The sequence below is a fragment of the Nyctereutes procyonoides genome, unplaced genomic scaffold (assembly GCF_905146905.1).
Source record: "Nyctereutes procyonoides isolate TBG_1078 unplaced genomic scaffold, NYPRO_anot_genome, whole genome shotgun sequence".
In the NCBI taxonomy this organism is placed as follows: Eukaryota; Metazoa; Chordata; class Mammalia; order Carnivora; family Canidae; genus Nyctereutes; species Nyctereutes procyonoides.
The window spans coordinates 29,422,448-29,447,586 of record NW_026575044.1 but is presented as its reverse complement, the minus strand read 5'-3'; the positions used below and the strand labels follow the sequence as shown (position 1 = coordinate 29,447,586).

General features: G+C 36.1%; 1 protein-coding gene across 1 annotated transcript in view; it reads right to left on the bottom strand.

Moving 5' to 3' along the window:
- Positions 1–25,139, bottom strand: part of CCDC178 (coiled-coil domain containing 178) — a 374,243-nt gene that overhangs the window by 233,335 nt on the left and 115,769 nt on the right. The window contains exons 16-17 of the mRNA XM_055323597.1: positions 21,823–21,968; positions 16,907–17,066 (exon numbers count right to left, since the gene is read on the bottom strand). Of these exons, the coding sequence (XP_055179572.1) occupies positions 16,907–17,066; positions 21,823–21,968 (306 nt within the window). The remainder of the gene's footprint in view (positions 1–16,906; positions 17,067–21,822; positions 21,969–25,139) is intronic.

The window sequence follows — 25,139 nt, the reverse complement described above, 5'->3', positions numbered from 1 at the left end:
TCCTTACCAAAGTGAACTCTGCAAGTTCTTTTTAAAAAATATTTTATTTATTTATTCATGAGAGACAGAGACAGAGAGGCAGAGACATAGGCAGAGGGAGAAGCAGACTCCACGCAGGGATCCTGATGTGGGACTCGATTGAGGCATTCCAGTATCATGCCCTGAGCTGAAAGCAGAGGCCCAACTGCTGAGTCACCCAGGCATCCCAACTCTGGAAGTTCTATTCGTTGGTAAACAAACTCAGATTACATTTCATTCTCATTAGATGGTACTGAATAAAACTGTTTGCTTTATCCAAATCTGGACCCAAGTTAAAGAATATTAATTTCTCAAGGTCCTACATATTAGAGGGTCTAGTTGTAGTTAGCATAATCCTAGTTCTCCATTTTTGCTTCGAAACCATTATTTCTCCATGTTTATGTAAAAATACTATTTGAGTTTTATATTGATTAAAGAATATAATCCTTTGTCCTAAAGAATATAATCCTATATCCTAAGGAATATAAACCTTCTTTCACTGTATTGCACTGTCATTTAATGGTTTTCTAGTCATTTTCCTACACTAAGGAAAGGCTTTGGTCCATGTGACTCAGTCTTCTCTTCCTGTCTATCTTTTGTTTCACCATCATTCTGTTTTACTTCAGTATCTATCTGGATAATGTATCCAGTATTTTAATCTTAGAGTTTATAGACTTACTCAAATCTAGTTAACTTCAATTCTACATCTCATTAACAATCCATACCCATGGCACCAGAGCTGTTTTAAACTCTTATATCTCACTTTCTGACTATAATCTCTGCCTTTTGCTTCCTCTATTCTTGCTACTTTCTTTGTATCATAATCATCCAACCAGGAGTATGTCCTGATCTTTCTTCTCAATATTCTTAGTATTATGAAATATTTCCTGAAGTCTCTAATGCAATGTATATGCCTACAGCTTCTACACCTATATCTTTTTCAAACCCTTGCTCCTCCAGTTCTAGGCTCTTACATTCAGTGGGCACTGGGCTCCATGTAGCTCCTTCAAAGGTATCTCATTCGATTGAATCTAGTTTCCAACCTACTTCTCAGTCCATATTTTTTGATACTGACATCACTAACCATTTTGTTATCAAAGTCAAAACTTTATATATATATATGTATATATAAAATATATTTGATCATTTTTCCTCACCATATAACCAAATAGTCATGAATTTCTGCCTATATTAAATGTAAAAAATTATCAGAAATTCCTAACCCTAGCTGAAAACCTAATCCTAATCCTAACACTAACCTCTAACCTCTAACCTTAACCCTAACCATGGCCCTAACCCTAAATCAATCTCTTTGGAGAGGTCTTTTAACTGCAGGGTAATAAGCACATACCCTACACTGGCTCCATACTGAACCTTAATCCTAGATCTGAGGGGAAAAAAATTGTGTATTTTTAAAAATGAATCATTGCCATTTGCAGCCATGTAGATGGAGCTAGAGAGTATTATTCTTAGTGAAGTCAGTTGGAGAAAGACAGATACCATTTGATTTCATTTAAGAAACAAAACACATGAGCAAATGGGAGGAAAAAAGAGAAATAAACAGAGAGGCAAACCAAGAAAAAGACTCTTACACACAGAGAACACATTGGTGGTTAACAGAGGGGAGGTAGGTAAGGCGATGCGTTAAATAGGTGATGGGGATTAAGGAGTGCACTTGTGATGAGCACCAGGTGTTGCATAGAAGTGTTGAATAACTACATTGTACATCAGAATAACTACATTGTACACTGTATGTTAACTGGAATTAAAATAAAAACTTTTAAAAAATATGGAATTCATCCTTTTACCTTGCTAGAACCTTATCATATCACCATTAAATTACTTTTTCCAAATACTTATTTAAACTCTAGTTAACATATACTGTAATATTAGTTTCAGGAGTAGAATTCAGTGATTCATTACAACATATAGCAGTGCCTCAATACACGTGTCTTCCTTAATAGCCATCATTTATTTAGCCCATCTCCTGCCTACCTTTCTTCCATCAACCTGCAGTTTGTTCTCTAGTTAAGAGTCTCTTATGGTTTGTGTCCCTCTTTTTTTCCTTCCCCTATGTTCTCTGTTTTGTCTTAAATTCCACATATGAGTGAAATCATATGGTATTTGTCTTTCTCTGGACTTATTTTGCTTAGCATAATTATACTCTAGCTCCATCCATATCATTGTAAATGGCAAAATTTCATTCTTTTTGATGGCTGAGTAATATTTCATTTTATTATATACCACTTCTTTATCCATTCATCAGTTGATGGACATTTGGCCTCTTTTCATAATTTGGCTATTATTGATGATACTGTTATAAACATCAATATTTTTGTATCCTTTGGGTAAATATCTACTAGTGCAATTGCTGGGTAGTAGGGTGGTTCTGTTTTTTACTTTTTGAGGAACTCCATACTGTTTTCCAGAGTGGCTGTACAGTCTGCATTCCCACCAACAGTGCAAGAACATGGGGCTCGATCCCACAACCCTGAGATCATGATGTGACCCAAAACCAAGAGTCAGATACTCACCTGACTGAGCCCCCCATGTGTCCCACAGTTTCATTCTTTTGTATGTTCCTGTCCAGTTTTCTGAACACCATTTGTTGAAGAAACTGTTTTCCCATTGGATATTCTTTCCTGCTTTGTTGAAGATCAGTTGACCTTCAATGATAGTTGTAGGTCTATTTCTGGATTTTCTTTTCTGTTCCATTGATCTATGTATCTGTTTTTGTGCCAGTACCATACTGTCCTGATGACTACAGCTGCATCATATAGCTTAAAGTCCAGAAATGTTCTGGTTTTGTGAAAAATGCTGGTGTTATTTTGATAGAGATTACACTAAATGTATAGATTGCTTTGGGTAATATAGACATTTTAACGATATTTATTCTTCCAATCTCACCACTAAGTTCTCAATTGGTACCACTGCATCCAAAATCACATTCCTGAGGGAGGGGCAAGATGGCGGAAGAGCAGGGTCCCCAAATCACCTGTCCCCACCAAATTACCTAGATAACCTTCAAATCATCCTGAAAATCTACGAATTCGGCCTGAGATGTAAAGAGAGACCAGCTGGAACGCTACAGTGAGAAGAGTTCGCGCTTCTATCAAGGTAGGAAGACGGGGAAAAAGAAATAAAGAAACAAAAGGCCTCGAGGGGGAGGGGCCCCGCGAGGAGCCGGGCTGAGGCCGGGGCGAGTGTCCCCAGGACAGGAGAGCCCCGTCCCGGAGGAGCAGGAGCTGCACCAACCTTCCCGGGCGGGCGGAAAGGGGCTCGCAGGGAGGTGGAGCAGGACCCAGGAGAGCGGGGATGCCCTCAGGCTCCCTGGGACACTAACAGACACCTGCGCCCCGGAGAGTGCGCCGAGCTCCCTAAGGGCTGCAGCGCGCACGGCGGGGCCGGAGCAGCTCGGAGGGGCTCGAGCGGGGGCTCCGCGGAGGGGGCTGCGGGGCGGGAGCGCGAATCCCACAGCGCAGGCCCCGGAGCACAGGGCGCCGGGACACAGCCCAGGATCCGGCCTCCCCCTGGGACAGGCAGAGGCCGGGAGGGCCCAGGACAGCGAGGACGCTCCTGCCCCGAGCTGAGCAGATCAGCGGCCCCGCCCCGGAGCCTCCAGGCCCTGCGGACGGAGAGCCGAGAGCCCCGAGCCCCGTAGTTCCTGCGGAGGCTGAATCCAGGCTTCCAGAGTTGCCATAGCAACTGCGGCTGATCCTCCCGGGGCCCCACGGGGTGAACAACCCCCGCTGAGCCCTGCAGCAGGCAGGGGCAGAGCAGCTCCCCCAAGTGCTAACACCTGAGAATCAGCACAGCAGGCCCCTCCCCCAGAAGACCAGCTAGACGGACCAGTGATACTCCCCCGTGTTCCAATACAACTTGTTTTTGGCCACTCTGCACTGAGCAAAATGACTAGAAGGAAAACCTCACCTCAAAAGAAAGAATCAGAAACAGCCCTCTCTCCCACAGAGTTACAGAATCTGGATTACACTTCAATGTCAGAAAGCCAATTCAGAAGCACTATTCTACAGCTACTGGTGGCTCTAGAAAAAAGCATTAAGGACTCACGAGACTTCATGACTGCAGAATTTAGATCCAATCAGGCAGAAATTAAAAATCAATTGAATGAGATGCAATCCAAACTAGAAGTCCTAACGACGAGGGTTAACGAGGTGGAAGAACGAGTGAGTGACATAGAAGACAAGTTGATGGCAAGGAGGGAAACTGAGGAAAAAAGAGATAAACAATTAAAGAACCATGAAGACAGATTAAGGCAAATAAATGACACTCTAAGGAGGAAAAACCTACGTTTAATTGGGGTTCCCGAGGGCGCCGAAAGGGACAGAGGGCCAGAATATGTATTTGAACAAATCCTAGCTGAAAACTTTCCCAATCTGGGAAGGGAAACTGGCATTCAGATCCAGGAAATAGAGAGATCCCCCCCTAAAATCAATAAAAACCGTTCAACACCTCGACATCTAATAGTGAAGCTTGCAAATTCCAAAGATAAAGAGAAGATCCTTAAAGCAGCAAGAGACAAGAAGTCCCTGACTTTCATGGGGAGGAATATTAGGGTAACAGCAGACCTCTCCACAGAGACCTGGCAGGCCAGAAAGGGCTGGCAGGATATATTCAGGGTCCTAAATGAGAAGAACCTGCAACCAAGAATACTTTATCCAGCAAGGCTCTCATTCAAAATGGAAGGAGAGATAAAGAGCTTCCAAGACAGGCAGGAACTGAAAGAATATGTGACCTCCAAACCAGCTCTGCAAGAAATTTTAAGGGGGACTCTTAAAACTCCCCTTTAAGAAGAAGTTCAGTGGAACAATCCACAAAAACAAGGACTAAATAGATATCATGATGACACTAAACTCATATCTGTCAATAGTAACTCTGAACGTGAATGGGCTTAATGACCCCATCAAAAGGCGCAGGGTTTCAGACTGGATAAAAAAGCAGGACCCATCTATTTGCTGTCTACAAGAGACTCATTTTAGACAGAAGGACACCTACAACCTGAAAATAAAAGGTTAGAGAACCATTTACCATTCAAATGGTTCTCAAAAAATACCCTAAAAACTATAGAACACTTCTGAAAGAAATTGAGGAAGACACAAAGAGATGGAAAAATATTCCATGCTCATGGATTGGCAGAATTAATATTGTGAAAATGTCAATGTTACCCAGGGCAATTTACACGTATAATGCAATCCCTATCAAAATACCATGGACTTTCTTCAGAGACTTAGAACAAATTATTTTAAGATTTGTGTGGAATCAGAAAAAACCCCAAACAGCCAGGGGAATTTTAAAAAAGAAAACCGTATCTGGGGGCATCACAATGCCAGATTTCAGGTTGTACTACAAAGCTGTGTTCATCAAGACAGTGTGGTACTGGCACAAAAACAGACACATAGATCAATGGAACAGAATAGAGAACCCAGAAGTGGACCCTGAACTTTATGGTCAACTAATATACGATAAAGGAGGAAAGACGATCCACTGGAAGAAAGACAGTCTCTTCAATAAATGGTGCTGGGAAAATTGGACATCCACATGCAGAAGAATGAAACTGGACCACTCTCTTGCACCATACACAAAGATAAACTCAAAATAGATGAAAGATCTAAATGTGAGACAAGATTCCATCAAAATCCCAGAGGAGAACTCAGGCAACACCCTTTTTGAACTTGGCCACAGTAACCGGAGAAGGACAGTGTATGTTCTCATTCATTTGGGGAATATGAATAATAGTGAAAGGGAATATAAGGGAAGGGAGAAGAAATGTGTGAGAAATATCAGAAAGGGAGACAGAACATAAAGACTTCTAACTCTGGGAAATGAACTAGGGGTGGTGGAGGGGGAGGAGGGCGGGGGTGAATGGGTGACGGGCACTGAGGGGGACACTTGACGGGATGAGCACTGGGTGTTATTCTGTATGTTGGTAAATTGAACACCAATAAAAATTAATTTATAAAAAAAAAACAAAAAAAAAAACAAAATCACATTCCTCTCCAGCTTATTACATGTAATCAATGGTTGCCAATTGTTGTTACACATCATGGTATACAAATAAAAATAAATATTCGCTTTACCCTACTGGGGTAAAAGGACAAGGCTCTTTGATGGCAGTGTCTTCTGAGCCAGTTTCAGGCACCATAGGCCTTTCCCAACTCTAACTGCTGACAGGATGAATGTCTCAGTCTAACTTTGGCCCAATACCAAGGTAGACAGCAGGACAGTGGAAATCTCTGCTAACTGCAGTGGGATTTTCCTCAGTGATTCTTCTGATCACTTATTCTTGATGTAAAACCCTTAGTGTGACATTCATAGCTTTCAAGATGGTGCTCCCACCAGTAGGTATGATCTTTTTCCACCACTTGATCTTCAAACTTTTTTTTTAATTTTTTTTTATTTATTTATGATAGTCACAGAGAGAGAGAGAGAGGCAGAGACACAGGCAGAGGGAGAAGCAGGCTCCATGCACCGGAAGCCCGATGTGGGATTCGATCCCGGGTCTCCAGGATCGCGCCCTGGGCCAAAGGCAGGCGCCAAACCGCTGTGCCACCCAGGGATCCCCACCACTTGATCTTCAAACATAATAAACTGCATACCATTCCCCAAATGCATGCTTATTTTTTGATACTTGTCTGCCTTTTCTACTATTGTTATCACTACATGATGCATTTTTTTCCTTGACTAACTTATTACTACCTTCCAAGACTTGGTTCTGTTATTGTATCATCTTTACAGGCTATCTGAGATTTCCTTCGAACTCTTTTTCCTAGGTTCTAGAGAATTCTGTGCTTAATTCAAGAAAAGAAGTTGTTGTACCTTATGTAACTTGGGCCTCATCATTGCTCAGTGAAGCTAAATAAGAGCAAATGCACCTTTCATTTAAGATGCTTGGAATCTCACCCATATTCTGACACTCAATTTACAATTTCAAAATAAATAAATAAATAAATAAATACATAAATAAATAAATAAGGAACAATTTTCTTTATCCTTGCCAAAGTAAATTAAAATATAAACCTCACTCTTCCACGTACTATTTTAGGAGTCACATCACTCCATCTAGACTTCAACTCCACAAATGTTGAGTACCTACTATGTCCTAGACATTGGATTGACTCTGGAAGTACTCATGTGAATGAGATAGTGTTCTCTCCCTCAAAAGCATCACAAATTGGAATGGGAACCAAGTATTTAAGTGAAACTGCATAATACAACATATAATACAATCTCTTCCTCAATCTTATCTCTTTCCCTTTTGCTAGAAAATAACCTGGGACTTGCAATTTGCAAACAAATAAATGGAAATACACAAATTATTTTATTACCAAAGCTCTTGAAAGAGTATTTTAAAGCTGCCTTTCCAATTTCTTTCAATGCTCTTGCTCCCCTCACTATTATATTTGCTCTTCTGCCTTTACCAGTCTGATACTACTCTTCCTATTACTATTGCTCTCCTAATAACCAAGTTGTATGCACGAAGGGCTATGGGCAGGAATTGCTGCTTTCAGGTGAATATGTATTTCTAGGATAAAGCTGACAGGACCTGCAAGAAGAAAGGAGGCCTACTGGAAGCCAGCAGGAAAGAACACATTTCTTCCTCCTTCAACTTTTCAATCTCCCTCTAGTACCCTATATTCTGTAAAGCCTTAGAGGCATGTGACAAAGAAAAAAATGTTGTCTGCAGAGCCCTAGCTCCAGTGGTCACCCAACTAAATACAAAAATGCTGACAGATAATAATGTAACAACTTACACATTGAAGTTCTATCTTCAGATATTCTCCAACCCTTTTCTTCAAAGTTTTCATGAGCTTCAACTATTTATACTGTGGTGGAATCACTGATCTTGGATTCTATCCATTTCTACTCCTTCTCCCAAACTCTATCTCCACATAGTGAGTAGGTGCATGCTTCCATTTACACAGCCTCTATCACATCTAAGACAGATCCTCTTCTCAGCAAAGCCAGTAATCAAGTTCTTTTTACTCTAAATGCCACCATAATTTTTCTAGTCAAATGGTATCATATCTTCTTCTGTATATTCTGTTCTTCCATTCATGTATCATATGTAATTTGACATAAGACTCTGTTAAGTCTATAATCCTCATTGTCTCATCACCTCTCTTTAATTATGAAAGTATTTTCTTGTAACTTATACCTGTAACTCATATTTTCATTTCATTTCAGTTTGTCCTACATAATGCTAATTGATCTTGCCTATAGTGAGCACATTGTACTCCTGGAAAATTCCTCATGCCTCCCATTGCTTTACAAATTAAGTGTAGACTTTTCAAGTGGGTCTTCATGATATATCCCAAACCTACATTCTCAGCTTTATCTCTCATTATTTATCTGCATTATTAATAGATGAGCACATTTAGATGGAAATTTGAAACAGTGGTATAATTAAAAGTTGGATGTCTCCACTTTACATTATTAAAAGCAATAAAATCAAACCACAATAGTCAATATGCCAAAAAGTAATAATGGCAAAAGTAGAAAGGTAGTATCACCATAGAGAGCATTAAGCAAGATGATAGAAGCAAGAACCAATAAAACTAATCATATAAATTACTAAAGCAGAGTGGATTGAAAAGCAAAATTATCCTAAATATTGCTCTATAAAGGTTACAAATGCACATCTAAAAAATAAGCCAGAATACCTAACAATAAAATGCAAAATTAAGTTAGTCTAATAAAAAGAGCAGGTGTTGATATTAACTCTAAAACAATACATAGGAGAAAATGGTCACTATATGAAAAAATATAATCAAAATGTTCATTTATTATTTGTGAGTCTCTATGCATTAAATAACATGATATAGAAATATATAAAGCAAAATCCAAAAATTAATGCATGCTGAACTAAACATTTAATTTATTTGCTCAAAAATTATCTATGGAGCAAAAGTAGCAGTGATCTTGTTTGATTATCTCATGCAAATTAAACAAAACCTTGTAACAGAAATTTATTTTTCCCTAGCTTTGTTAAGGTCTAATTGATAAATAAAACTGTATATATTTAAAGTGGGCAGTGTGATGATTTGATATATGTTTACATAGTGAAATGCTAACCACAATCAGGTTAGGTAAAACAACCATCATTTCGTATAATTATCTTCGTGTGTGTGTGTGTGTGTGTGTGTGTGTGTGTGTGTGATAAGAATGTTTAAGATCTACACTCTCTTAGCAAATTTCATGTATACAAGACAATTATTACCTATAGTCACCATGCAATACATTAGATCCCAAACTTACTCATCATATAACATAAGGCTTGTACCCTTTGATCAGCATCTCCCCCATTTTACCCATCCCTTTGCCCCAGATAACCACCATTCTACTCTCTGAGTTCAACATTTTTTTTAATTCCACAAATAAGTGAGATCATATAGTATTTGTCTTTCTCTGTGTAGCTTATTTCACTTAGCATAATGTCCTCTAGATTTCTTTATCTATTGCAAATGCAAGATTACATTCCTTCTCATGACTGAAAAATATTACATTATATATGGAATGAGTATCTATGTATCTATATACAATATTTTTATCCATTCATCCATTGACAGACACTTAGATTGTTTCCACATGTTGATTACTGTGAATAATGCTGCAATGAACATGAGAGTGCAAATATTTCTTTTAGATACTGATTGTCTCCTTCAGATACATACCTAGAAAGGAGACTGTTGAATTAATGAATTGCTGTTCTTAATTAAAAAAAAATCTTCCCAATGTTTTCCATAATTGCTGTATCAATTTACATTCCTACTAACAATATACAGGGTTCTTTTTTCTCCACATCCTTAGCAATACTTATTATCCCTTTTGTTTTTGATAAATGCCATCCTAATAGGAAAGAGATGATATCTCATTGTGGATTTAATTTGTGTCTTCCTGATGATCAGTGATATGGAGCACCTTTTCATTTATCTGTTGGCCATCTGTATACTTCTTTGGAAAAATGTCTATTCAGGTCTTTTGCCCATTTTTAATTGGGTTATTTCTGAGTTGTACGAGTAACTTCTGCGTTTTGGAAATTAATCCCTTATCAGAGATACAGTTTGCAAATATTTCCTGCCATTTAGTAGGCTGTCTTTTCAATTTATTCATTATTTATTTTTCTATGGAGAATCTTTTCAGTTTGATGTAGTCCTACTTGTTTATTTTTGCATTTGTTTCATGTCCTTTGGTGTTCATATGCAAAAAGTCATTGCCAGGACCAATATCAAGTAGTGAAATATATTAAAACTGCCAAAATTGCATTCAGAGACTACTAGGTCATTTTTCAAGTTTGTTTTTCATTGTAAGTGAGAAAGAAAAAAACTATAGTATTCAACTCGCTTAAAAAAGGAAAAGAAATAAAAAAAATGATAAAACTCAGTCAAAAAGGATAGTTAACAAATAAAAAAAGCTAACATTAATGACTTAGAGAACAAAAATAATCATCATGAACAAATCAGAATTTGGAGTGTTTTGAAAAACAACTATAAGGCAAAAATTTAATGAAGTCAATCAAGGAAAAATCCTGTTGTATGAGGAAAGAATATAACTACAGAAGAAGAAATGAAAAAAATATATATATATTTCATGCAACTTAATGACAATAAATTTGAAAACCTCATTAAAATGATCTTTTCTAGGGATCCCTGGGTGGCGCAGCGGTTTGGCGCCTGCCTTTGGCCCAGGGCGCGATCCTGGAGACCCGGGATCGAATCCCACGTCAGGCTCCCAGTGCATGGAGCCTGCTTCTCCCTCTGCCTGTGTCTCTGCCCCTCTCTCTCTCTCTCTCTCTGTGTGACTATCATAAATAAATAAAAAAATAAAAATAAATAAAATGATCTTTTCTAGAAAAAAATATACCTAATATAGCTTTACCATATTGACTCAAAAATTAGAAACCATCAATCATGCAAAAAACAAACAAACAAAAAAAAAACTAAGCTGAATAAATTTCCCATGTTTTTCTTCCAAAAAGAGTCAAGGTCAGATAAAATGTATCACGGTATCACGGGGCATTCACCATCATGTTTATACACTTCTGACAGCTTTTATCCAGAACTATCTTTTCAAGATTGCATAGCAAATGTAATACCTTCCTCTGGGGAAAAGGATTTGCTAGAAGCTCCCTTAAGAAACTGGGGCTCTCCTACATTCCAAGTTCATCAGGTGTGATAAAAATTCCTTGTGTATGCAGCATCCACCTGGTCCACGTTCCCATTATCTCACAAGACTTGGAGCCAGGGCAAACCCAACCAAACATGAAACTTACACTCCTGTTGTGTAGGAAATAATAAAATCTCTCCTTCTCACCCAGGAGTTTCATGTCTTCTGCCAGCATATGTGAAACTACAGCAGGCTAATTTGTTAGCTTGCAGATGAGGTAAAATCTCTAACTCTTCACATATCTTGATAGTATCATGGGAGAATTTCTCAAAACTTTAAGGAACTGAAATGTGTTATGCTATTTAACAAAGAAAAAAAGAAAATCTTATTTCACTGAAAAATTCTTGTAAATCTCTAATACCAATATCTTGAACAAAGTATAAAACAGACCAAAAGATGTTCAGTATTAAATGGTTGCAAATTGAATCAAGTAATGTATTATAGTTTAAAAAAATAACCAATTAGGTATAGTTAAGAATGCAGTCTGGTATTTGGAAACTCATACTATAGTTACTCTAATTGACTAAAAGAGAATAATCATATATTTATGCTGTTACTCTGCAGTGGGGGGCAGGGAAGAATTTCAAAAGTGGCACTCCCACTAGGAAATTAATATTACCTGGAAGAATCATACATCCAAAGTGTGTTCATAGAGTATTATCAAAACAATGCTACAAATACCAATGTATAGAAAAATGAAATGGATTATGGCCAAATGATTTTACAAGATGCCTCTAGGTAGTTGGAGTAAAAAAAAAAAAAACTAAAAAAATGGTGATTGCCAGTTAAAAAAATAAAAAGCCTATCACACTTCAAATATAGTGCTTTAATGTAGTGTTAGTAGAAATTCTGGGACATATCTGTAAGATTTAATGTGATGCTGAAGAGACATGCTAAAAGAAGAGAGGCTTCTTCCTTGTTTAATGGATCATGCTCTAAGCAAACATCCAAAATACATTAAATTTATATTTGGGAATCATTTATATCTATGCACATCTTTCCCTTACACTCTAGAGTTACTCTCTCCTGATTTCTATGTACCTACAATCATTGCAGCACCGGGTCTGTGGAAAAACTTCAAATGTTCCCTATTATGAAATTAGTACTCTTTTGCTACCAGTCCTCAAATTAAAATGTTAATTCCTCAAAGAGCCATAGATTTGACAAGTTGTTTTTAAAAAGCAATATGATGAATCTAATTAGTATTATTGCATGTGACTGATGCTTACTCCTATCCATATTGTTAAAAATATTATGCAAACCATGTTCCTAATTTTTTTTAAAATTCCATGTTATTTTAAGATCTTTTGGTGGCAAGAAAATAGCATTAGGGCAAATTATTCTTGCCTAGGAGGTTCACTGGTCAGTTCTTCTAAATATTTCCAGGTTTTCACATATTCATTTCTCACTATTAAGACCACAGAATATGTAATGTTTTTAATTTTATTTTAATCATACCTAATATATCAAGTCATTGGGCCAATGACACAATTTATTGTATGTAATTTGTGCATTGTTACTATATTCAAGTTTGTTTTTCATATCTTCCATCTTTCTACTGATTGCATCTTTAAAATTGAGGCTAACATTTTGGTCATCCAACAAATGTTGGATGTCAAAATGTTGAGTGCCCTAAACACAGTATTCATAAGCTAGTTGTGTGAGTGAAAAAGTGATGAGTGGACAATAGGAGAATAATTTTTAAAATTTTAATAATCTTTGGAATTAGTTCAGAGATTAAATTTGTTTCTGATTTTTACTATTGCTGTACCTGGCTGTCTAATGAGGCAGTGAATCACTACCTCTGTATTAAGATAGGAATTTTCCACATGAAAGGGTCAAGATATGATTTAATAGCTAAGTATGAGACTGTTATAAGTATTTCCTGAGAGTAAAAGATATGAAGCAAAATAAAAACGAATAAACTCTATGAAGTATTGGGAGACTGTCTTTTAGAATTCAATTTGGAAATTGTTTCATCTGCCAAAGATCCAATGTAATCTATTATGCTCTTCTCATATCATATCCTAAGTTCTAGAAAGGAGAACAAGGTTTTAGAAAGAGTACTAGAGAAAGGCACTGACATAGAAAAGCAATGGAACTTCTAGGGAAGGCTAATAATAGATTAAAATTAAATATTAAAATACCTGAAACTCCGGTTTTGTTTGGATCTTTCCAGTAACAAAATGAAGATCAGTAGCTAGAGCTATAGTACTTTGATGAATACGCTATATTTAAATTTTAAACTTAATTGCATTTGCAAATTATAGGTAGTTAATAAAAACATTTAACATTTAAAAAATATTTCATTTAAAGATATCTGATATGGAACTACCTACCAAAAAAGGTTGATTTTAACTCCAGAACCACACTGCATGCTATCTAAAGTTTTTTTTTTAATTTTTATTTATTTATGATAGTCACGCAGAGAGAGAGAGAGAGAGAGAGAGAGAGAGAGAGGCAAAGACACAGGCAGAGGGAGAAGCAGGCTCCATGCACCGGGAGCCCGATGTGGGATTCGATCTTGGGTGTCCAGGATTGCGCCCTGGGCCAAAGGCAGGCGCCAAACCGCTGCGCCACCAAGGGAACCCGCTATCTAAAGTTTTTATGTATTTTTTCTTAAGCCATTTTATTGGCTGCTTGTATATCTAATTCTAGGTCATGTCTTCTTACATCCCCAGTTAATTGTACTGTGGCCTTTATAGACTTTTATTAAACAATTCCTTCAGATTATCCATAATTGTAATCAATTCTTTTGCCCCCAGGGGACAGCCCAGATTAGTAATACCACATTTATAATGATGTCTAATGATACTTGTTTCTTTATGGGAATGCTTCATATTACATACATACTTACAAATTTTTATCTCATCCAATTTCTAAACAGGGATGAGACTAGTTTTCTATGAAAAATCACATTGCCTTTCTACTATTTAATGCCAATAACTGATCATAAATAGTGTCACTAATGATGAGATATATCAATTTCTTTTTTTTTCTTTTTTATTTTTTGATATATCAATTTCTAAACTGTGCATGTTCAAGCTGTATGCTTCTGGTCACAGAAAGTAAATGTATAACAAAGAGCTATCCAAGAGCTGCCAAGAGACAATTTCAAATAGATTAAAGGTTACTTGAGAAGTATTATTCAGATATTTAGCAGAATCCTTAATTGCTAGAAAGCAATAGACAATTTAATCATTTTCATCTAGAGGGAACAGACTGGAGGGCTAATTTCTCACGTATTATCAAGGAGAGAGAGAGAGAGAATGAGAAAGAGAAAAAAGGGAGAGATTCAGTTTTTGCATGCAACATGAGTATTCAACTAAAGTATCAGGGGGGCACAATATGGAAACTATTTCTGAAATGCTCCTGCTTTCAGGCATTATCATGCATGTGGATAGCAAAATTACCAAAAAAGCATATGTTCATCCATTTATTCATTCAGTCATTCAATGAGTATTCACTCAGTGCCTCCCTTGTGCCAGGCATAGTTCTAACCTTTTAGGATACAGAGAAGAATGTGACAGAAAATCTCCTGTCCACACTCACAATACATTAGTATTGCACGATACAGGCAGACAACAAACAAGTAAACACAAATGAACAAAACAAGTTCAGACAGAGACTGGTACTAAAGACAAAACAGAAAGCCATGTGATGAGACAAGTAGCTGGAGGTAGGTACATTTCAGAATGGAAGGCAGAGACAAAATTCTGGATGGAAAAAATAAATACAAATCTCCATTTCTGAGAGGATAGTTATACAGGATTTTTTCTTTGTCTCTCTCCTGCTGACCATATTTTGCCATTTCACTAATTATTATTGTTTCATTAAAGTGCTGAAATGCCAGTCAATAAATGATTATTGAGATCCCACTGTGTTCTCAGCACCAGTACGATTGGAAAATGTGGTTGAATTCAAACAGCTAATTCTACTGCTGTGATAAAATATGAAGTAGAGAATGATGTTTAAATCAGTAAATAACTTAAGCCTTCTCTTTTTTTGAGGGGTGCATTTGAGTCTAAACCTCCCCAGTTCATCCATATATCACAAATCTTGAGATTTTTGCTCTCAATGATTCAGGAACTTCTGCAGGAGAAGGCATCATTTATTTCCACTAGATGGCACCAATTATTTTCATATTTTTTAGGGCCCCCACCCCCCCATACCCTTTTTGTATGTAATGGCCATATTTAAAATGTTAGAATATTAGTTAACACTATTATTAAAAAATTGGTTTTTTATTAAAACTTTTGTATAGAAGGATCACAGAAATAGCACTAAAAATGCTGTTCATTAACCAACATATGTGTTTAATGTATATTTGCTCCAATTTTTAAAAATGAATCAAACAATGTCTTTGAAAATGAAAAAAAGGAAAAAAGTAATTGAGTATAAGAATATATATAATAGTTGAATATATAAATATCAAAATCAAAAAAGCTTATAAAAGTATATTATGTTATTACATATATCTTTAAAGGTTTTGCAGAAAATAGTTTTAATAAGATGTAGCAGAATTCTTTATTTTTTAGGAGTAATTTCCCATTGTATCTCACAAGAATAAGCAATTTTAATATATATATACTGAAAACACCATAGTATTCATTATTACAATTAAATGTAACAAAAACTAATCCAAAATATAAAACAAGGATAGGAATCACTTAACTAAATATATATCATTTACTCATGTTCTATAAGAAATTTAATATGTATAGCTTTATAAAACTTAAACTTCAAATCTAAAAAATATTACAATTTCTGTTTCTAACTAGCAGGTTTACAGTGCAATTAAAACCCATGCAAAAATTTTCTACAGGAAAAGATCATGAAATATTCTTTTAAAAGGAGTTGGTAAACATTTAGAGTGTGTTTATTCAGAAACAAAATTTTACTATTCCTACATCTCCCATTAAAAACATAAAAGTGGGTCTGGAATAAATATACTTCTAAACCAGTAGACTTCAACATAAACAAGTATAGAAGGACTCTGACAATGGTTCCACTCATGATTTTTAAAATTTTATGATGCAAAAGCTATATGCATTCAGTACTTCAAATTTTGAATTTTGATTGTTTCCCAGCCTAGTAGTATGGGGTAGGATACTCTCCCACAATGTTGGGCAGTGGCAGTAAACCTCAGCCTGCAGTCAGCCGTGTGATCATGAGGGTAAACAACTGATATACTTAAAACCATCCTGTACTCACACTATTCTGTTTTTCACTTTCAGCTCAGAAGTCAATAAATTATATGAAATATTCAACACTTTATTATAATATAGGCTTTGTGTTAGATGATTTTGCCCAATAGCAGGCTAATGTAAGTGTTCTGAGCACATTTAGGGTAGGCTAGGCTAAGCTATGATGCTGGGTATGTTAAGTATATTAAATGCATTTTGACAATATTTTCAACTCCCAATTAGTTTACTGGAATATAACTTCCTCACAAGTCAAGGAAGGTCTGTAACAACAAAATGAGAGTGCATGTAAGATGCACCAAAAAGTACAATATAGTGTGTGAAGACTATATTTACTTATAAGAAAAAATAAGAAGTGACATGCTTATTATGCTAAGAGATTTACTTTTAACATTTAAACATCTTTGCTACTTTAAGATGAAAAGTGGGTGCCTCAAACTAGCTGCTAGTTGGACTATCACTGTATTTCTTTCATTCTAAGACAGTCCAAAAATAATACTCACTTTAATATCTGCCAGAGTTTTTTGCCTCATGGTAATGTTTGTTCGATACCTCTGCTCTTCCTCATAAAGTCTCTCTTCATAGATTTTTTTCTCACTTACAAGATGATCAAACACAGCTTGAGCATGTTCCTTTTTGTATCTCATAGTTACAAATTGGTTCCTACAAAGAAACAAATGTATTTGACACTAATCAATTCCTATTTTATTTTTTAAAATACATTTGTGATACATTTTAAAAGAGTCAATATTGCAAAGTCTTAGAACTGAAGGGGTTTGGGAAAAATTCCCTAATCCTTTCTATAGATCTACCTCCACAGAGCTACTTCTAAATGATCCAGTTGGAAGGAAATCTCTGGAGAAATTTAGTATATTCTCTTGGTTGCCTACCCAGCATGCTTCTATTTTGTTGTCATTCTAAAAGAACCCCTCCTCCATGCAGCATATAACACCAACAATACATTCTAAACAGATTGAGCCAACTAGCAAGTGGCTAATTATTTAGGAGTGAACATACATATTAATTTAGCCTAGTAAGATGAAAGACAAGGACCTAATTCTATGTAGAAAAGGCTCAACATCTACTAAATGTGAAGGTCATGTTTTCAAGCTTTATATCAATGGACATAGTGGAAAGAGAAAAAAATGAGTACCTAATTTTGAGCTGCTAAATCAACCAACTCTGCAGCTTACTCTACCCAAGAGTCCCTATTATATAAGATGACACATTTCCCTATGGTTTAGTTCAAGCTGTTGTGTTAATATTTGTTTATGTGTGCATGTGCATGTGTGTGTATATTTTGGCATCTGTAACTAAGTATATTCTGACACAGAGGTTAAATGATTTTTATTTAAAATAAGGAACAACACTAGTAGAAAAAAAACATCAAAAAGTGGTTAAAACAACACTGAAAACAAATACACTTAAGAAATAATTGCCAGAGTTGATCACTAACACAGAATGCAGAATAAACAGAGCTGTAAAAGCTCACCACAGTTTTATGTTACCCATATTTGTTTTTATCTTTGCTGGTATAGAAAAGTGAATCATTTGCAGTTAGCTAAAAAGGCAGCAGGACTAAAGTTTTTGAGAAGCTGAAATGTTAAAGTGCTTTGAATATAATATCTCATTTAATACAACAACAACCTTATAAAAGAATAATAATTACAGTGATTTACAGATGAGGAAACTAAACTTCACCATGATTAGCTTATATAAGCTCACTAGTAAATACAGAACCAGAATGCAAGTCCAGTTTTGTCTTACTCTGATTCAGCAGCTCAACACTAAATAATCTTTTTTTTTTAAAGGATGGCTACTACTTTTTTTTTTAAAGATTTTATTTATTCACTCATGAGAGACACACACAGAGAGAGGCAGAGACACAGGCAGAGGGAGAAGCAGGCTCCATCCAGGAAGCCCGACGTGGGACTCGATCCCAGGTCTCCAGGATCACGCCCTGGGCCAAAGGCAACACTAAACCGCTGAGCCACCTGGGCTGCCCTCTCTTTCTCTACTATGGCTGTTACCAGAAATTTGAAATTTGAGAACAATTATTTTGTTCACATTTTTAGATGTGAGCCTCTCCTTTCAAATAGAACAAGGTCAAAAACTAAAAGACAACCCATAGAATGGGAGAAGATATTTGCCAATGACATATCAGATAAAGGGCTAGTATCCAAGATCTATAAAAAAACATTAAATTTATTAAACTCAACAGCAAAGAAACAATCCAATCATGAAATGGGCAAAAGACATGAACAGAAATCTCACAGAGGAAGACACAGACATGGCCAACAAGCACTTGAGAAAATGCTCCACATCACTGGCCATCAGGGAAATACACATCAAAACCACAATGAGATACCACCTCACACCAGTGAGAATGGTGATAATTAACAAGACAGGAAACAAAAAATGTTGGGGAGGATGCGGAGAAAGGGGAACCCTCTTGCACTGTTGGTGGGAATGTGAACTGGTGCAGCCACTCTGGAAAACTGTGTGGAGGTTCCTCAAAATGTTAAAAACAGAACTACCCTAAGACCCAGCAACTGAACTGTTGGGGATTTACCCCAAAGATACAGATGCTGGGAAACACTGAGAAACCTGCACCCCAATGTTCATAGCAGCAATGTCCACAATAGCCAAACTGTGGAAGGTGCCCATTGAAAGATGAATGGATAAAGAAGCTGTGGTCTATGTATACAATGGAATATTACTCAGCCATTAGAAACGACAAATACCCACCATTTGCTTTGATGTAGGTGGTACTGGAGGGTATTATGCTGAGTGAAGTAAGTCAATCGAAGAAGGACAAACATTATATAGTCTCATTCACTTGAGGAATATAAAAAATAGTGAAAGGGAATAAAGGGAAAGGAGAGAAAATGAGTGGGAAATATCAGTGAGGGTGACAGATCATGAGAGACTCCTAACTCTGGGAAATGAACAAGGGGTAGGGGAAGGGAGGTGGGCGGGGGGGTAGGGGTGACTGGCTGACGGGCACTGAGGGGGGCACTTGACAGGATGAGCACTGGGTGTTATGCTATATGTTGGCAAATCGAACTCCAATAAAAAAATACAAATAAAATAAAATAAAAATTCTAAAAAAAAAAAAAACAAAACCAAAAGCAAATAGAATAAGGTCTTCCCTTTAATCTGTGTTACCCATGTTTTTTTCCACTTCATCACTCATACCAAAACATCCAAAATTCTTATGTGGTATCCTATATAGATATTCACTAGTATCAATATTAGGAAACCGTGAAAACCATGAAATTCACATGGGGAAGAGCTAGTATGGCCAGAGCCAAAAAAAGTTGCTCATAGTTGCTCCCTGCTATCATTGTATCTTGACCACATATATTTTGTTCACTATGCTAAGCATTTTGATATTGGATTACATTCAATACGGCATTTTTATTAGTTAATTATATATATGTACCCACACATACATTATATAGACTATATATGCATATCTCTGCATGAAAATAGTGTTTCCTAAAAAAAAAAGAAAGAAAGAAAGAAAGAAAGAAAGAAAGAAAGAAAGAAAGAAAAGAAAATAGTGTTTCCTTTCTCATCTCTTTCCTTTCTCTTTCTTTTTCCTAAAAAGAAAAAATTCTGAAGTCCTATGGGTCATGGTTTAAATTCTTTTACAATTGTAAAGATTAGAGTCAAGAACAGCTATTATTCTGAACCCCATATTTTAATAGCTTTGCATATGTAAGTTTGTATTTCTAAAATTATCTTTAGATACTTGAAGTTACACCTTCCCATTTGTTGTTTCTGTCCTTCTTGGTGTCTGGCACTAGACACACTCTCAATAAATAATGATTAACTTGATACAATCACCTATTGAAAATACCAGTAGATTATTACTAACACAGTTTATTTGCAATAATCTTCCTTTCCAATTCTCATTTAGGAAGTCCATGTGCACAGTTGCAGAAGTACACACTTTGGAACAAGATGGACCTACACTGGAGCTGGTTCTACCACTGATTAGCTGTACAATGACAATCATTTAATTTCCCTGAGCTTGTATTTCCTCAGTATTCATATGAGGATGTTATTACATAATTTAAAAATTTGCTGTGAGAATTGGATAATATAAGGTACACAGATTGCCCACAAGGTGCTTGGTACATTAGGAAGTCAATCAACGGTAACTTTAAATATTATTTGACATTATCCATCATCATTGTTAATTAAAAGATCTATAAACATTGTCACAGCATCAGCTATTCTATTTCTCTTTTTCCTGTGAGAAGGCAGTTTTGTCAAGTTGGGAGACGGAACTGATTCACTGGGACACGATAACCACTCTTGTTCCAAAGGCAATATAATCTAGCCACAGAATAGAAGAAAATATTAGAACTGAAATGATAAGAATTCTGAAGAAAAGAAATTCACTAGCTCCTAAACTAAATCTTTATAAGTTTAATGTGAATTATATAATCTTAGATTTATACCACTGAATCTCAAAATATTCTTACAGATGTTAAATAACATGAATAAATATCTTTCGAAGTAAACATAATTCCTTGATTATTTACATGATACACTGAATATGATTTTGTGTTTTTAGATAAAGCTGTATGATCATTTGAACATAAGTTTTTACCCTATAGTAGTAACAGCTAAATAAATCCTTATTGAGTGCACTGACTTCATTTTATCATAGTATAAGATAATCAAGTTGTGCATAACTGTTTTTCTGACATTTTATCCCTCAAGTGCTATGATTTTGCTAATGCTGCGTTAGCCTTATTTAAATCAAACTATAATTCCTAAATGTGAACACTGTATATCTTCTAGAAGTCCTCCAAGCTCTGTTCTCAATGTATTACAAAATAGAGAATAAGAACCAAAAAGGGGGCACTTGAGTGGCTCAGTGGTTGAGCATCTGCCTTTGGCTCAGGTCATGATCCCAGGATCCTGGATTCGAGTCCCACATCAGGCTCCCTGCAGGGAGCCTGCTTTTCTCTCTGCTCTCCTCTGTGTCTCTCATGAATAAATAAATACAATCTTTAAAAAAAAAAAAAAAGAACCAAAAAGCCATAAAGGAAGAGTATGTAAATTCTAAGTGAGGGTTTATGGAGAGTGAAAAACCTTACTAAAACCCTTGTCAGGTATGCCCCTGGCTAATAAAGGAACTGAATAAGAGGTTTCTGAAGACAATAAATATGAACAAATTACATGAGATTTTGCAGACTATTTCTAAAGGCTTACTTCAAAACTTACTAAAAAGGTTGGGTGAAAAACTATGTATTATTAATCATGTCATGTGAGTGAGAAATACTGAAATTAGTGGGAACAATTAAGAATAAACCTTAAAGAAATTTGGTCTTATTTCTTTTATAGATAATACGTTGAACATCTAATATTTTAATTACTTTGATAAAATTTAAGTACTTACTTTAAACTCTCAAGTGTCTGAGCAAAAATATCCTTTTCTTTCTCTTTTTCTTTTAAGTTCTTATTCAATTGAACTATTTTTGCATGATAAATCATTGTTTTACTTTTAGTGGTCTCTATTTCTTTGAAAATTATTGAGCATTTTTCCTGGAAAATAAATTCAAAGATGTTTTATTATAAATACTAGAATTTTCAAATCCTTGCAATTTAAGGACATAATTACATTTGGCCATGTGAATAATAAAAAAGCATATAGTATCTTCTTATCAGTGTAAGTAACAACTTAGGTTTATGTTCTTTCTCTTCTCCATAGTTACATCTGATAAGATCTTCTAAAAGATTACGTACAACTAACTATATAGTTAGTCTCTCTCCTTAGTCTCCCTTTTCTCCCTCTCCTCTGCACTGTCTCCTCCTTCACATACCCCAGTACATGCACATCTTAAAGGCATGTCCTTTCTTTTTTTTTTTTAATTTTTATTTATTTATGATAGTCACACAGAATGAGAGAGAGAGGCAGAGACATAGGCAGAGGGAGAAGCAGGCTCCATGCCCGGGGAGCCGGGCGATCGCGCCCTGGGCCAAAGGCAGGCGCTAAACCTCTGCGCCACCCAGGGATCCCAAGGCATGTCCTTTCAAAATAAACATGTGGTTGCTGTTTTTCAAACTTGTACATTGAAGGTGGGCAAGGATATACATTGTCCTGATTTTTCAAACAAAAGAAGTTGACATTTAAAACCCATACACTTTTCCAAGGCTGGCCTGTACAATTCCAGACCGAAGATTTGATTTTGCATCTATTTTTTGCATGATCCCTTCATGACTGCTGATATTTATATTGACTGAATAATTTACTGACTGGATGACTGACTTACTGAATGTTGTTCCCCACATCTGGCATTGCTTCTAATTAGTACTACTCTCCCAGCTGATTTCAGCTGCTTTCTCTGCTCCCATTTTCTTCCCTTTTCCCCCATATGCTCCCTTATTCTTTCACTACTCTTATAGACTTTACTAAGAAAGGCTAATCTTTTATATTTATTTTTCTATAAAAATCTCCTAGGGCAGCACTGGTGGCTCAGCAGTTTAGCACTGCCTTCAGCCCAGGGCATGATCCTGGACACCTGGGATCCTGTCCCGCGTCGGGTTCACTGCATGGAGCCTGCTGCTTCTCCCTCTGCCTGTGTCTCTCTCTGCCTCTCTTTCTCTCGCTGTCTCTCATGAATAAATAAATAAAATCTAATATATATATATATTTGTCTATGACTTTCAACACTGGATACTCTATTTGGATTTTCATACTCTCCATTTCTTTCTTTTTCTGAAAGTTCTGGAATCAGTCTACTGATAAATGAAGATTGTCGGTTTGTTTTTGTTTGTTTGTTTTTAATACCTGAGTGTAGCTGAAAAATGGCTGACTAAGATCCTTCAATGTGACCAGCCTGCTGGTTATATTATATAATATAACTGCTGGTTATATTATATTATTACTGAGAGAAAAGTCAACACCCCCTAAAAAGTGTGAAGAGGTACAAGTATGGAATAAAGTAAGTAGGTAGGAGTTAAAGAAGATAGGCAACTCTGAGTACAGCAATGCTATCACTAAACTTGACTTTTGAGTCAGATTCCATAATTCACACCTTAATCTTGAATGAAGATCTCACAGAAAACTGAGAAGACATCAGAAGCAATGGTATCAACAACTTAGAGCATACCTGCCAATTCAGTGGTGCTGAATCTGGTGTCAGAAGACTCTATACTAAAGGAAAGAAAGAGACACACACTTCCTGCAGACAGGAATGAAAAGCAAAAAAATGGCATTTTGGAACTGTAATAGGTACCATCAGTGACCTCTGATAAATATGGATAGCATATCCCCTTCCATGGCATCAAAAATATCAGAAACTTCACTATAATGAGATGAGTCTAAAGAGAAGCTGTTAAATGTTGCATGTCAATCAGGAGTACAAAGCTACACGTCTCTATTGAGTAAAAGTTTGGGGACCTCCCCCGCCAGAGCCATTTGTAAGTCTTTTGATAAATGCTGAAATGCCACCAGAGCAAATGGGAAGAAAGGCATAAAACAGTACTTTTATAATCGGCAACTATTTGGCTTATTTTTTCTCTAGCCTGGGGGACACAGGCTTCAATAATTTGAAGGCTTTCCAAACCAAGAATACTTTCATGTCAAGACCTGAAAGAATCTAAAAATCTGAATTAGCAGTTAATTAATGTTTTAGTATACAACATTTTCCATCATTTCCTTATCTTCAAAACTTTTAAGTCACATATTTAAAAAGATTTAGGTAATACAGATTATATTCAGATTCTGAACGATTTATTTCAAATTATATTTTTAATTTTTATTTAAGATTTAATATATTTATTTTTATTATCTAAATAAGTTTAGAATCTATGCCTAAGATTTAAATTAGGATTAAAAATAGTAAAAATTCAGTAATTCATGTTTAGCTTGGCCCATGATTGAAATGCTTAGCCACAGTAAAAGATAAAAGTATCTGTCTTAAAAATTATTTGTCTTAAATTCTTAGAAGACAGAAATGGGGCCTACAGCATGGCTTGTACATCTATCAGCATAAAAACCGTTAGTAAATTCTATTAATGATGTTTAACATTATAACAGTTTGGGGTTCAACAGTATGGTGCATGAGGCATTTCTTCATCTGTGTATCATCCATCTCACTAGAGTCATCTCTTTTCACTCTTATAATAGGTGCCCTACTCTCTGGTCATACCAAACTACCTGCAATTCCACAAACACATAGCAATATTCCATGATATCTTTGGTTTGCAATATTCCATGATATCTTTGGTTTGCAAAAAGTATGCACATGTCCAAGCTAGGGGAGAGGGGCAGAAGAAGAGGGAGATAGAGAATCTCAAGTTGGCTCCATGCCCCACACAGAGCCTGATGTGGGGCTCGATCTCAAAACCCTGAGATCATGACCTGAGCTGAGATCAAGAGTCAGAGGCTTAAACGACTGACCCACCTAGGTGGCCCTACGCTTGTTCTTGTGGCTAGTGGTAGAGTACAGACAAATTACATTTATTCCATAATTATCATTCTACTCTTATTGTGATTTTCCCTCTTTATTAATTTTTCATTACTTGTATTTTATAAATAAATTATATACCTCATCTAAATTTTATTTTATTTTACTTTTTTAAAAATTTTATTTATTTATACATGAGAGACACAGAGAGAGAGAGAGGCAGAGATATAGGCAGAGGGAGAAGCAGGCTCCTTGCAGGGAGCCCGATATGGGACTCGATCCCAGGACTCCAGGATCACGCCCT